General features: G+C 46.4%; 1 protein-coding gene across 3 annotated transcripts in view; it reads left to right on the forward strand.

The window, feature by feature from the left end:
- Positions 1-15,135, forward strand: part of KIF13B (kinesin family member 13B) — a 160,980-nt gene that overhangs the window by 77,705 nt on the left and 68,140 nt on the right. For all 3 annotated transcript variants that reach the window (XM_060273162.1, XM_060273164.1, XM_060273163.1), the window contains exons 14-17: positions 1,221-1,351; positions 4,081-4,167; positions 11,243-11,433; positions 13,010-13,220. In XM_060273162.1, coding sequence (XP_060129145.1) covers positions 1,221-1,351; positions 4,081-4,167; positions 11,243-11,433; positions 13,010-13,220 — 620 coding nt within the window. The remainder of the gene's footprint in view (positions 1-1,220; positions 1,352-4,080; positions 4,168-11,242; positions 11,434-13,009; positions 13,221-15,135) is intronic.

Consider the following 15,135-nt stretch of genomic DNA (forward strand, 5'->3'; position numbering starts at 1 on the left):
TCAAAAGTGCTTTGTCAGCCGACAACACACAGACACACCCATTTCTGAGCCCGAAGGCGCAGCAAGAATGCCTTGGCAGCAGGACGGATTCAGGAGGGTGACCTTGAGGTGCTTGCAGAAGGATCGAGTTTCCTCTTGGCGCCCTGATAAGTTAGAGGTCAGGAGAATATGGGGAGGGGCAGAAAGAGGAAGCCGGCGCTTTCAGATCCTGGTGCGATAGAGGGAAAAACAAGGTCCTCCTTATTTAATGCAGTCAGTTCTCTTTCTAGGAAAGAGTCGGCAGGTGTTCTGAAGAAAGTGGACCTGATCAAAGATATGTTATTCCCAGGAATCTCTGCATACAAACTCACAATGGCAGATTTGCTTCTCCTCTGACAAATATATTTAAAAAAAAGGGCTGGAATTTTTGCTCTTGGAATCAAGAGAGACACCAGCAGTTGGAGAGGGCAATAAATATTGACCTCGTTTCATGGCATCCTAGTTTCATGTCAGTGGCAAGGAGAGGACGCAACAGGGGTGGAAGGAAGAAAGAGAGAATCGGGGGTGATGCAGAGAGAGAGAGAGAGAGAGAGAGAGAGAGGTGGGGCCCTACTCAATTTGGGAGGCATGTTAGCAGAAATTGTTTTTTTCCTGATATAAGATTGAATTGGCGTAGGGCAGATTCTTCATAAGATAGGGACACTGAAAGCTGCCTTATACCGAGTCAGACCCACTGGCTCAGTTATAGTTTTATTTCTTTCCGTATTTTAGTAGATATGGGGCGGGGTGGGGGTGTTTTTGCATGGTTTTAATTCCATAGATAGTTTAATTACTTTTTAAACAGTTGTCCCGTGTGTGTGTGTGTGTGTGTAGCTAGTTGTGTATTATCTGTGTATGTTTACATTTTTGTGAGCCACCTGGAGCCCTGGTTCTGGGGGGAAAGCAGGATATAAACAACAACAACAACAACAACAACAACAACAACAACAACAACAACAGCTATACTGACTGGCAGCAGCTCTCCAGGGTTTCAGGCTGGGGCCTCTGGGGCTGCCTGGGATTGAACCTGGGATTTTTCGGGTGCCTAGAATCGTAGAATTGGAAGGGACCCCGTGGGTCATCTAGCCCAACCCCCTGCAATTCAATGCAGGTGCTCTGCCATTGAGCTCTCGTGTTGAACAAATGCACCCACACACTTTTGCTGTCTTCTAAACCACTCATCAACCTTGAACCTTTTGCAGGAGCACACATTGATTGGGTCAGATAACTCCCAAGACATCCAGCTTTGTGGGATGGGAATTCTGCCTGAGCACTGTATAATTGACATCACCTTGGACGGCCAGGTTATGCTGACACCCCAGAAGAATACTAGGTAAGATGAGGGTTTGTTTGCTTGTTTCTCTCCCTCTCCCTCTCCTTCCTTCCTTCCTTCCTTCCTTCCTTCCTTCCTTCCTTCCTTCCTTCCTTCCTTCCTTCCTTCGTTACAATAAAAACTTCTCCCTTTCCCTTATGGGGTATTCCGGAGCTCGTATACAGTCCTTAAGTGGGTTCCCCATCAGTAGGAGAAAATAATAGAGGACAACCAGAGAATATAGAGAAGCAAAGCGGCTAGTAAGCCTGATCTTTATTAAACTGTTGCAACAGGGTCCTCCCTCACCACATGCGGGAGGGAGGAGGAACCCAGAACAATGGTGCGCAAAATAGACTTTTGAAATTGCCCACCTTGTAGCTCAAGACCACCACCCCTCCAAAAAAAACCCCACACATCATACATACATCACAGAAGGAGGCGGTCTACAGCAGAAATCCTGCCTGTCAGGATACCTGATAATGGTCACGGATTGCATTACCTGGGCACTCTAGTCATTCTTTTGTGATGGTCAATACTTTAGTTCCTGAGTCCAGGTCCCTTAAGACAGGATTTGCAAGCAAAAAGACAATGGGAAGGCTTTCCCCATTTGCCTCCCTCACTGCAGAGGAATATTTGAGGTCATTGGGAGAGTCAAGATGGCTTCAGGATTTCTCTTCCGTACTATTCTGCTCTGGTCAGACCTCACCTGGAGTACTGTGTCCAGTTCTGGGCACCACAGTTCAAGAAGGATACAGACAAGCTGGAACGTGTCCAGAAGAGGGCAACCAAAATGGTCAAAGGCCTGGAAACGATGCCTTATGAGGAATGGCTTAGGGAGCTGGGTATGTTTAGCCTGGAGAAGAGAAGGTTAAGGGGTGATATGATAGCCAGGTTCAAATATATAAAAGGATGTCATATAGAGGAGGGAGAAAGGTTGTTTTCTGCTGCTCCAGAGAAGCGGACACGGAGCAATGAATTCAAACTACAAGAAAGAAGATTCCACCTCAACATTAGGAAGAACTTCCTGACAGTAAGAGCTGTTCGGCAGTGGAATTTGTTACCAAGGAGTGTGGTGGAGTCTCCTTCTTTGGAGGTCTTTAAGCAGAGGCTTGACAGGCATATGTCAAGAATGCTTTGACGGTGTTTCCTGCTTGGCAGGGGGTTGGACTGGATGGCCCTTGTGGTCTCTTCCAACTCTACGATTCTATGATTCTATTTCTGACACGTGGTTCATATATTTAGATATGTGTGCGTTTATGAATATTTACTCTATATTTGAGACCTTAAAATTCATATAACCCTCCCTCCCTCCCCCCCTCCCTTCCATCCATCCATCCATCCATCTTTCTCTCTTTCCTTCCCTCCTTCTCTTTCTTTCCTGAAAGAAAGCCTTGTGGCTTTTACTGCAGTGTGGTTCATAAAGCATGGAAGGAATTCTGAAATTCCACTTTGGGAAATTAGGGGAATCTGCCCAGCTCCCCCATCCGCCGCTTGCACCTCCCTTCTCTGCTTTCTTTTTCGACATCCCACTTCTTTCTAAACAGAACAAATAAATGCAGGGAATTTAAATGGAGGTGTGGTGCCAAAACTGTGGGCTTTCTCGGCTTCGAATTTTTTATGTATTCAGTAAAAAGAGAGAGAGGGAGGGAGGGAGGGAGAGACAGACTCTCCGTGAGGCTCCCTGCCACTCCCTGCAATGACTTAGAGCTTCCGGGGCCATCTTGGCTGTGAGTCCTGGAAGACCTGCTCCCTACAGGCCTTTTCGCACCTGGCCCTGGAGGGCCAGGACTGACTCCAGCTACAAAAGCTCTTGGGCCGTAGGGAGCAAGGCACCCACAGTGGGAAACCAGACTGGCTGCCTTGCTGTCTGCTCCTTGCCAGGATGGACAGAAAAAGACCACCTTGGAGAACTTGGAAACAGAAGTTGGCCCGGTTTCCGGGAGCAGAGAGCCAAGAGGACTCGGAAGAGATAGAGTAAGGGCTTTGCGGCAACCAAGAGAGTGCGGTTCTGCCTCCTCCCACAGCAAGGAGAACTAAGCTGTCAGGAGGAGAGGGCACTTCCATTCACAAGGATTTTGACTTCCCAAACTGAGGTGCTGAGGATCTGCAGGGTGAGGGAAATGGGAGTCAGGAGGAGGAGGAGATGCTCAGTTATTTTCAATTTTCCTTAGCTGTGCAGGATCTTGGTGGCTGCTCCCAGAAAACTTTTTAACTCCCTCCCTAGAGAAGCGTATCTGAAGAAGTGTGCACGCACACGAAAGCTCATACCAAGAATAAACCTAGTTGGTCTCTAAGGTGCTACTGGACAATTTTTTAAATTTTTTAAATATATATTTCTACTGTGTCAGACCAACATGGCTACCTGCCTGAATCTGGTTTCCTCCTCGTCCTCCTGCTGGCAGACAAAGGCTATTTTATCCCTGCAGGCTTTTGGGAACTTTGGGAAAGAACATTTAATAGTGCCGTGCCATTTATATTATCTGTGTTCAATTTGTTTTTTATATCGTTCAAATTCTATTACAGTTTTGCAATTACCTTTGATGTGCTTTTAGCTTTTTGCATTTTATCTGTCTTATGTAAGCCACCTTGAGTCCAGGAAAAAAGGCAGGGTATAAATAAAAACAATAGGGCCCTTCCTTCCTGGCCCTAATAGATCCAGTCTCCTTTGCTCCTCGCACTGCAGCCTTCTAAGAATTGGGCTGCAGGATCCAGGGCCTAACTCTGTTCCTCTTCCTCCTCCTCCTCCGCAGGACCTTCGTCAATGGCACGGCTGTGACGGGCCCCACACAGCTGCACCATGGAGACAGGATTCTGTGGGGAAACAATCATTTTTTCAGGTAGGCGGCTGCTCTTTGTTTCCCCCCTGGCTTTGTCTTTTGTGCTTTTTGGAAAGCTCTCAGGGTCCCGGAGTGGAGCTGAACTGCATTCGCCAAATAGAACCACCGGATCTCACCCAAACCTGCTGGCGGAGGCCCCTCTTCTCTGGGGGCTGCAGCTGCTGTTGTGAAATGCACATCTCCTGAACGGGGTGTCGTCAGAGGTACCAATTTATTTCATGCCGGGTGTCTGATCCTTGCTTCAGTTTTTCTTTCTTTTCTTTTTTTGTTTTGTTTTCAAAGTAGGTTACTCGAGTGCTTGAATTACAGTGGCAGGTGGAAGAAAAGGCCCTCTTAGCTTTTGTGTTTTAGAAGTGCGTGTATTCGGGGCAGGCGAAATGATTTCTCCAAAACTGAGAGGGAGTCCAAGATTTCGGGAAGCCCCTCTCCTCCACTCAAGGGCCGGGGTCTTGGCCAGCTTGCATATCGAATGTTAGCAACCAATGGGTTTGCCTTTCAAAGTGCATAGAGTCAGTGCAATTTTTCTCGAAAGAGGTGCCATGAACACCTCCCTCATTCTCTTATAACGGCAGTGGTGCCCACCTGAGAGTCCTGCATATAATTGATATAATTAAATGCAAAGTGGGCTGTACACCCCCCTCCCAGGGGGGAATTACTGGGGGGGGGGGAGCGCTAAGAGGAAAGTGGGTGGCAGGAGGGCACTGGAGGTGTAAATGGCTAGCGGACTTGAAAAGCTTGAAAAGATGATATCACTGGGTCAAGTTGATCAGTTTTGTTCATTAAATTAAATAGTTTTAATCGGGACTTTGTATGAACGTGCAATTAACTGTTACTGTTCTGAAATTTCTGGTGCCGTTCCTTAGTGGGTCATGCAAAAACAGCTGTTCTGAATGATGCTTTTTTATAGGGGAGGGGACACTGGAGGGGGTGAGTTTATGGAACCCAGGGGGCAGTGCCCCGAAAAGGTTTGGGAACCCCTGATTTAATGGGTCCCAGCAGTCAAGAGGAAGGAAGATCTGCTCTTAATAGCTGCTGTTGAAGTTTTTGTGATAAACTGCAGCTTTAAAGTAGACAATTAGTGAGTTAGCCAGAAGCTAAGTTAAACAAGGGAGTTTTTGCCTGGAGACAGGGAAGTATGTTGACAGGCTGCTGATTGGTTTAAACTCCCCCTATAGGGAGACAGAGAAGCATGGTGACAGGCTGCTGATTGGTTTAATGTCCCCCTATAGGCAGCTTGGCACTAGCAGTTCTATGCTGAGGTAAAATGGAGCTGTTTAGAGAAGGAGTTTGTGAGGAGAGTTCTGAGAGTCTGTGTATATAGTAACTTGTACAAAGCAGCTTATAATAAAAGCTACTGTTCATCAACTTCTGTTTCCTGAGTCCTGGATTACACCACCACACTATTGCGCTGCCTGCTAAATTCTCTGCTACACTTCAATAGGTTCTGGTGCCCAGGCTGTGGTTTCCAGGTTAGTGGTGTGCCAGTCAAGTCGTGGACGCAGGGGTTGTGAAGTCTCCCAGATTCTTAGCAAAGGAGATGGTGAGGACGTGCCTGAGGTGATCAGTTGTAGAGTGTCATGGTATTGATGCCAAGAGCTGATTGGTGGCAGACCCAAGTCTAGAGGACGACTGGACACAGACAATAGACACAGACATGCAGCATCCAGCTGCATTATCATTTGAGCGTCTGAACAATCATAACTATTTGTTGTGGTCCCAGAGGATTCAAGCTACGCTGCAGAGAGAAGGTCTTTGGAATGCTGTGTCTAAACCTCCTTCAAAGCCTGATGCTGATCATTTGGAGCGGGATGAGAGGGCAAGAGCTACTATTGTGTTGGCCATAGATGATATGCAGCTACCCCATGTGCGTGAGTGCAGTTCTGCAAAAGCTGTGTGGGTTGCTCTCCGGAATCTCCATGTGCGGGAGACGGCAGGTTCAAAGCTGTCTATACGTAAATCTCTATACAAATCGCTGCTTCAGCCGGGAGTGTCAATGCAGGACCATCTCCACGAACTGCAGATGAAGTTTGTGGCTCTTCTGGAGAGGGGTTGTAATTTACCAGAGGAAGAGAAAGTCTGCATTATTTTAAGTTCACTTCCTGACAGTTGGGACAATCTTGTTCTATCGCTGGAGTCAATGCGAGAACGGGATTTGACACTGGACTACGTCACTGGCAGGTTGCTTGAGGAGTGGCAGAAGCGGGTGTGCAGACAGTCGAAAACTTCTAGTGTTTTGACAGGGAGTCGGTCTGTCAAAAACGCCAGCAGTTCTGAAGTGAAGCTGGTGTCTCAGCGTTCTTCAGAAGCTGTCAGCGAGGAGTCTGCATTTGCTGTGCGTCGCTGCTATAGATGTGGATCTTCAAAACATCTGCGTAAAGCGTGTCCAGAAGTGGCAGGTTCCGAGGATCAGAGAAGTCGTCAGCAGAAGAAACGCGGCAAGTCAAAGCAGACAGTGCAGTACGTCGCCGCAGTGGTCAAGTGTCCAGAAGATGAAAAAAGCATCGAGTGGGTGGTCGATTCTGGCAGTTCAAGGCATCTGGTTACATCAGAGGCTTTGTTTTCCAAGAAGTTGCCTAATCCACGCAAGCAGGTCGTGCTTGCAGATGGGAGAAAGTCTGAAGTGAAGTCTGCTGGATCTGTCTTTGTCCCAAGTCTGCGCACACAGTTGGACAATGTTCTGTGTGTACCTTCATTGCAAAGCAATCTAATGTCTATATCATGTCTAATGCAGTCTGGTTTTTGTGTGCAGTTTAATGACAATTGCTGTGAGATACAGAAAGACGGTAAGACATTGGGAAGGGCTTTGCCAGAGGGTGGTGTGTTTGTGCTAAAAGACAATGACAGAGTTGAGGATTCTGTCCTAGCTAGTGGTGTTTTACAGCAGAATTGTAAAAACAAGGCGTTACACCAGCATTGTTTACATTTATGGCACCGACGCCTAGGTCATTCTAATTGGCGAAGTGTAATTAAAATGCCAAAGCTGAGTGATGGCTGTGAGCTGCAAAATTGTGACAAGTTTTTAGACTGCAATGTGTGCAAGCAGGTTAAGTGTCACAGAGGTCCGTATCCTAGCAGCCAAAGAGTAAGTGAAAAGCCATTTCAGCTGGTACATGCCGATGTATGCGGTCCTTTCAAGCCTAGCAGGGGTAATTCTTGCTATGCACTGGCAATTATTGACGATGCTACCAGATTTTGCTGGGTTTATATGTTAAAGCACAAGGGGGAAGTTTTTTCTAAGTTTAAAAGCTGGGTTGCCTATGTAGAAAGGCAGTTCTCTTGCAAAGTCCAGAAACTTCAGTCTGATCGCGGAGGGGAGTTTTTGTCTAATGCGTTTCAGTCTTGGTTGGCAAGACATGGAATTGGACATAGAAAAAACTAATCCTCATTCTCCGGAAGAGAACGGGATTGCTGAGAGGAAGAATAGAGCGTTGCAAGAAATGATGCAATCTATGCTAGCAGATTCTGGTTTATCTTTTGGTTATTGGGGAGAAGCCATTCTGAATGCATGTTATATTCAAAATCGCTTATTTCATAGTTCAATAAGAACTACACCCTATTTCAAGTTGTTTGGGAAGAAGCCCAAAGTGGATCATTTGCGTGTGTTTGGGGTACAAGCTTGGGTACATGTGCCAAAGGCACAACGCAGAAAAGGGGATGCCAAGGCACAACAACTTATTTTTGTTGGTTATCAAGATCAAGGAAAAGGGTGGCGGTTTGCAGTTGGTAACAACGGGTTAATAGTATCACGTAATGCAAATTTTTGTGAGCACTGTGGTTGGGAGAAAATCCATGCAAACACAGAGGTTTGGTTGCAATCTTCCAAGAGTTTTTCTGGCAATAAAGAGCAGCCAGAAATTGTCAGCTCTGAGGGGGACGATGAAAAGCCTGAAATGTTTCCAAACTCTGAAGCCAGACAGTTTTCGTCTACTTCAAAAGGTGTTTCTTCTGAAAGGGAGCAAGTGTCTGAGGGGGATGACAGTGCAGAGAAAAGTGATTTAACTCCCAGAAGGTCAGAGAGGAGAAACAAAGGAGTTCCATCAGACCGTTATTCACCAGGTGTATCTCATGTTTGCCATGTAGCTGTAGAGCCACAAAGCTATAATGAGGTGTTTAAGTTACCAGAAGAACAGGTTTTGTGCTGGAAAGAAGCAATGCAAGAAGAAATGAATTCTCTGCAAGAGCACGAGGTGTTTACTTCTATGCCTCTACCCAAGGGTGCCAAGGTGGTAGGCAGTAGATGGGTCTATAAACTGAAGCCCTTAGCTACTGGAGGTTTCAAGTATAAGGCACGGTTAGTAGCACAGGGTTTTTCCCAAAGACCTGGAGTGGATTTTGATGAGGTGTTTGCTCCTACAGCGAGAAGCGAAAGCATGAGGCTGTTGCTTGCTATCGCTGCAAAGCATAAATTGGTGGCCAGTCATTTCGACATTCAAACAGCTTATTTAAATGCTGGTCTCACAGAGGAGCTGTATTTAGCTGAGCCACAAGGTTTTGAGACTAGGCCTGGGAATGTTTACAAGCTGCACAAAGCTTTATACGGTTTAAAACAGTCTGCACGTAACTGGAACCGTTGTCTGGATGACACACTGGTTAAGCTTGGTTTTAAACATTGTGTGGCTGACAATTGTTTATATATAAGAGGGTCTGGAAATAATATAGAGTTCTGTTTAATTTTTGTGGATGACCTCTTATATGTGGCCAAGAGTAACAAACTGGTCAATGAGTTCTATACTCAGTTAGCAAAGAGGTTCAAGGTTAAAAACCTCGGCACAGTAAAAAATTATTTAGGAGTGGAAATGTACCAGGCGGTTGATGGAAGCTATTTGCTCTGTCAAAGTAACAAAATCAAGCAGTTGTTGGTAAAATTTGGCATGCAGGATTGCAAAGGAGCCAAAACGCCAATGGAAACAGGTTTTGTTAAAGACTTAAATACAGAGCAAAGCCAAGAGTTCGAAAGTCCTGAACTATATCAATCTGCTATAGGTAGTCTGATGTACCTAGCACAATGGTCAAGACCTGACATCAGTTATGCTGTAGGCATCCTGAGCAGGCAGGTAGCAAAGCCAACAATTAATGCTTGGAAAGCGGTCAAAAGAGTTTTGCGTTATCTGAAACACACTGTTGACAGCACTCTAAGGATGAGTTCAACAGGGGAAGAGGTTTTACAGTGTTATACAGATAGCGACTGGGGAAATCTACCTGACAGGAAATCTGTAACTGGTATTGTCATCATGTTTGGGAAGTCGCTTGTTGGCTGGAAATCCAGAAAGCAAAGTTTGGTCAGTATGTCTTCAACAGAAGCCGAATACGCTGCGTTAAGTGAGTTGTGTAATGAGATTGTGTTTTATAAACAGTTTTTGCTGGATTTGGGTTTTGAAAAGGTTTGTCCTGTTAAAGTGTTTGTAGACAATCAAGCATGTATAACTCTGAGTGGGACAGAACAGTTCAAAAGCAAAAGTAAACATATTCATTTGAAATACCAAAATGTCAGGTTCAAGGTACAAAATAATACCATTGTGTGTGAATATGTGCAAAGTTCTGAAAATGTTGCTGACATCATGACAAAGCCGTTATCATTTGTAAATTGGAATATGCTTTGTCAGAGCATGGGTTTGGAGATCAAAGTTGGAGATAATACTTTGTCTATGCTCAAAGACTAATTGCACTTTTGTAAGCTGTGAGGGGGTGTTGAAGTTTTTGTGATAAACTGCAGCTTTAAAGTAGACAATTAGTGAGTTAGCCAGAAGCTAAGTTAAACAAGGGAGTTTTTGCCTGGAGACAGGGAAGTATGTTGACAGGCTGCTGATTGGTTTAAACTCCCCCTATAGGGAGACAGAGAAGCATGGTGACAGGCTGCTGATTGGTTTAATGTCCCCCTATAGGCAGCTTGGCACTAGCAGTTCTATGCTGAGGTAAAATGGAGCTGTTTAGAGAAGGAGTTTGTGAGGAGAGTTCTGAGAGTCTGTGTATATAGTAACTTGTACAAAGCAGCTTATAATAAAAGCTACTGTTCATCAAGTTCTGTTTCCTGAGTCCTGGATTACACCACCACACTATTGCGCTGCCTGCTAAATTCTCTGCTACACTTCAATAGCTGCTCCTTCCCATCTCTACACCCTCCTAAGGACACTTTTCGGTTTATTTTTATTATTGGTTTTTGTAGCCACCCCTTACCAAGTGGTCCCGGGGTGGGTTGCAAAAACCTAACGATGAGTAATAAAAGCGAAACCAGTCCATATCAGAATAACAGGACTGCATTGCACACCAGTCTACCTTAAGTTTTCCAGCACCAGGGTGGAGCCTGACATTTAAATTAGGCTGCAAGAAGGCTGTGTACCTTTGCACTGCTATGTCACCGAATGTCCCGTTTAATTTAAAAGCATTACAGAAAAATCTTTGAAAATCAGGAGCCTGGCAAGTCTACTCCTTGGCCTGTAGGAATACCTTGACTTCTGGCGTTACAGATGAATCCCTGGGATTTTTTTTTTATAACTCCCTTGGGTGCCTTTTAATTCCGGATAAAAGCTGCATATCCATCTCAATGGGGAAGGCAGGGCGTGCCTGTGGTTTTCTGCTTGAAGGATATAATCCTTAGAGCTGTTTGGTTAGTTAGAGCTCACCAGAGGAATTCTGGCTTTAGAAAACTTGAGCGGCACACGCCCTCTTGCCAAGTAACAAGGCAGCGCACTCCTCCCAGATGTTCGCCTGCACATGCCTTACTGCAGCCTTCCCCAACCTGGTGCCCTCCAGAGGTTTGGGATCAACACCTCTGAGGCTGAGTGCTGCTGGTGGGAGTTGTAGTTCGAATCGTCTAGACTGGAGTGGTGTCCAGACTTTTTTCAAAGAGGGCCAGATTTGATGAAGTGAAGGGCTGTGAGGGCCGGCCAAAGTTGTTAACCTCTTTTTGGGTTTGAAGTTGTTGAGGTTTTTTTTAAAATAGGATTTTACCCCAGGAAATAAACTGCCACAGGGGCCGGATTAAACCGACCGGCGGGCCATCTAGTCCAACCCCCCTGCAGTGCGGGGATCTTTCGCATCGACCAGAGTTTTAATGGGACCCCTCCCTCCTTTCCAGGCTGAATTTGCCGAAAAAGAAAAAGAAGTCAGAAGCCGAGGACGACGACAAAGACAATTCGATGAAAGGAAGCAACAGTTCAGAGCAGCTGGATTTGGACGGGGACAGCTCCAGCGAGGTTTCCAGCGAGATTAACTTCAGCTACGAATATGCGCAGATGGAGGTCACCATGAAAGCTCTGGGTGGCAACGGTAAGGAGCATGGGTGCTCTTGCTCTGAATTCATAGGCACACTGAGCAAGCAGCTGCCATGAAGAGCAGCATTGCCTGGGATTGCTCGCCGTACAAACGCACCTAGGGCGAGGCTTGTAAGGAATGGCGCCTCTCTGTAGTTCTCTGCCTTCTTTGGCAATCCCTCATAGCCGAGTAAGATTGTTTTCCATGAACACGGTTTTTACAGTGAGTTCGCAAGTGACTGTGGAGGCCAATTCTGGATCCACACGTCCTTCCACAGTGGGGACATAGGTTTCCAAGCAGGAGTTGATCATGGTGAGGGTTTGCCAAGCGTGCCTTCCTCTTAGCACATTTCTCCCTTGCGTCCCGAGTTCGAGGGTCTTCAAAGCCCACGACACCTTTGGTAAAGGCTGCTCTCCAACTGGAGCGCTCGCAGGCCAGTGTTTCCCAGTTGTTGGTGTTTATACTACATTTTTTAAGATTTGCCTTGAGATGGTCTTTGAACCTCTTTTGTTGACCGCCAACATTACACTTTCCAGTTTTAAGATCGGAATAGAGTAATTGCTTTTGAAGATGATAATCGAGCACAGTACGTTTCCGAGCACAGTTCAAAGTGTTGGTGCTGACTTTTAAAGCCCTAAACGGCCTCGGTCCAGTATACCTGAAGGAGCGTCTCCACCCCCATCGTTCTGCCCGGACACTGAGGTCCAGCGCCGAGGGTTCCCTCGCTACGAGAAGCCAAGTTACAGGGAACCAGACAGAGGGCCTTCTCGGTAGTGGCACCCACCCTGTGGAATGCCCTCCCACCAGAGGCCAAAGAGAACAACAATTACCAGACCTTTAGAAGGCATCTTAAGGCAGCCCTGTTTAGGGAAGCTTTTAATGTTTGATGGATTTCTGTATTTTCATGTTTTGTTGGAAGCCGCCCAGAGTGGCTGGGGGAACCCGGCCAGATGGGTGGGGTATAAATATATTATTATTATTATTATTATTATTATTATTATTATTATTGGGCATCCTCACAACATGACCAGTCCAACGAAGTTAAGGTTGAAGAATCATTGCTTCGACACGGGTGATCTTTGCTTCTTCCAGTACACTGGCGTTAGTCTGCCTGTCTTCCCAAGTGATGTGTAAAAATTTTCAGAGACACCTTTGATGGAATGGTTCTCTGTAGACAACATTGAGCTCCAGGGAGTTAACCTGTTTTTGAATTTTTTGATAGTGTCTTCGATATTGTTGGGACTTTCTGAATATATATGGATTTTGCAGAGATTATTTGTTAGTGGCCCGTTAAGGGAACTCTCAAATTGAAAGACAGAGCATTGATTAAACATAGCAATTTCTTTTTGGAAAATAATTGGACTGAGCAAAATGGGGTCTAGGACAAGAGCTGTTACTTCAGCAGCAAGAAGACAGTCTACCTCAAATGACAATGATCCTCTGGTGGATATCAGAGATCTAATAACTGAAATGAATAAAACACTAAATGATAAACTGGACTCAGTGGAGGCAAAGTTGGAAAGTAACTCCAGAGTAATTTTAGAAATGTCAGGCCCACATCCGACTGAAGCAGACTCTTCCGCCTTCCTAGATCCCATGCAGTCGGTTTTGCAAAGCCTGGAGCAGCAGCACGAGGAGGAGAAGCGGACCGCGCTCGAGCGGCAGAGGCTGATGTACGAGCACGAGCTGGAGCAGCTCCGGAGGCGCCTGTCCCCCGAAAAGCAGCACTTCCGCACAATGGACAGGTTCTCCTGGCACTCTCCCAATGCTCAGCAGCGCCTTCGGCAGTGGGCGGAAGAGAGGTGAGTGGAGGGGATGCTGCAGCTCAGTGGGAGGAGCACCCGTGTAGAAACGCATAGGACTGCTAGACTGGTGACTGGGAGCGGCCGCTGCCGAGACCACATAACACCGGTCTTGAAAGACCTACACTGGCTCCCAGTACGTTTCCGAGCACAATTCAAAGTGTTGGTGCTGACCTTGAAAGCCCTAAATCAGGGATCCCCAAACTGTGGCCCTCCAGATGTTTTGGCCTACAACTCCCATGATCCCTAGCTAAGAGGACCAGTGGTCAAGAAGGATGGGAATTGAAGTCCAAAACATCTGGAGGGCCGAAGTTTGGGGATGCCTGCCCTAAATGGCCTCGGTCCAGTATACCTGAAGGAGCGTCTCCTCCCCCATCGTTCTGCCCGGACACTGAGGTCCAGTGGCGAGTGCCTTCTGGAATTTTCTTGTTGGCGCACTGCGATGATGAACCAATTACAGTAGTTTTGGGTGGTTCGGAGCTGACGATAAATCCCTTTAAATCTCTCTCCACTTAGAAAAAACGCCCACTTACCCAGGCAAGCCCGGACACTGAGGTCCAACTCTGAGGGCCTTCTGGAGGTTCCCTCCCTGCGAGAAGTGAGGTTCCAGGGAACTAGGCAGAGGGCCTTCTCGGTAGTGGCACCCACCCTGTGGAACGCCCTCCCACCAGATGTCAAAGAGAACAACAACTACCAGACTTTTAGGAGACATCTGAAGGCAGCCCTGTTTAGGGAAGCTTTTAATGTTTAATAGATTATTGTATTTTAATATTCTGTTGGAAGCCGCCCAGAGTGGCTGGGGAAACCCAGCCAGATGGGCAGGGTATAAATAATACATTATTATTATTATTATTATTATTATTATTATTCACAGCCGTTTGGGGAACGGAGCCCCTGCTCCCCCTCCTAGCTCCTCCTGATTCCTCTGTGGTCCATCTCCTCCCTTGGGCTCCCACCATTGTGATGGGAAGTCTGTGTGCTCGCATGCATACCCCATTTTACAGATGTATAACTGAGGCTAAATGAATCCCTTGGATCTGATAACAATGAGAGGGGGGAGAACCACAGGCTCTACCTTGAGCACTTTGGGGAAAAGACGGGGGAAGCATGCAATAAATAAACAATTTGTGAATCGTATTTATAACCCCACGTCTCTTTTAAGGTAGCACACATGGTTCCCCTCACAAGAACCCTGCGAGGTAGGTTAGGCTGAGAGATAGTTGCTGGCCCAAGGTCATCCAGTCAGGATTTGAACCCTGGCTTTCCAGGTCCTAATCCAGCACTCTAATCCTTACTGCCCACTGACTCTCAGCATGAGTGGAACATATCCCTAGGTAAGTGAGTTTAGGGCTGCAACCTTAGCCTTTTATATTTTATAGGTGCATTGTGACCCCATTCAGGCACGATGACAAATCCGTTCACCAGGGACACGTTTTTGGGCCTGTGTGCTCCGTCCTTCCATTTCCTGGTTCATGGAAACCATGGTTTACTGGAAGGGTGGGAAACGTGTGTGGCTCTTGGACGTTATTGGGCTTCCGACAGCCCCAGCCTTTATGGCCAGTGGCCGGTGATTATTTAATAGTAGTCCAACAACCACTTGAACAGCCACACTTTAACATGTTTAACATGGTGTCCCAACAGGGTAAACTATGGTTAGCGATAACCATGGTTCGCCTCCAAACCATGATCTAAAAACCATAGTTCAAAGTGACAAACTGCTTACTGCTTACAAGCCAGTCCCTCTAAATCTAGGAATTATGGAAGATGCAAAACCACACCTACCCTGTTCAGATACCAGCATAGTGGTTCCATAAACAGTTGAGCTTTTGATTAGAGGTTTCCATTCGGCTACATGCCGTAGTGTCGCCATATTACAATGCCCGGAACAAGTTCCAAAACTAATCCTTGGGGATTT

This window comes from Zootoca vivipara, chromosome 3 (genome assembly GCF_963506605.1).
Source record: "Zootoca vivipara chromosome 3, rZooViv1.1, whole genome shotgun sequence".
Taxonomy (NCBI): domain Eukaryota; kingdom Metazoa; phylum Chordata; class Lepidosauria; order Squamata; family Lacertidae; genus Zootoca; species Zootoca vivipara.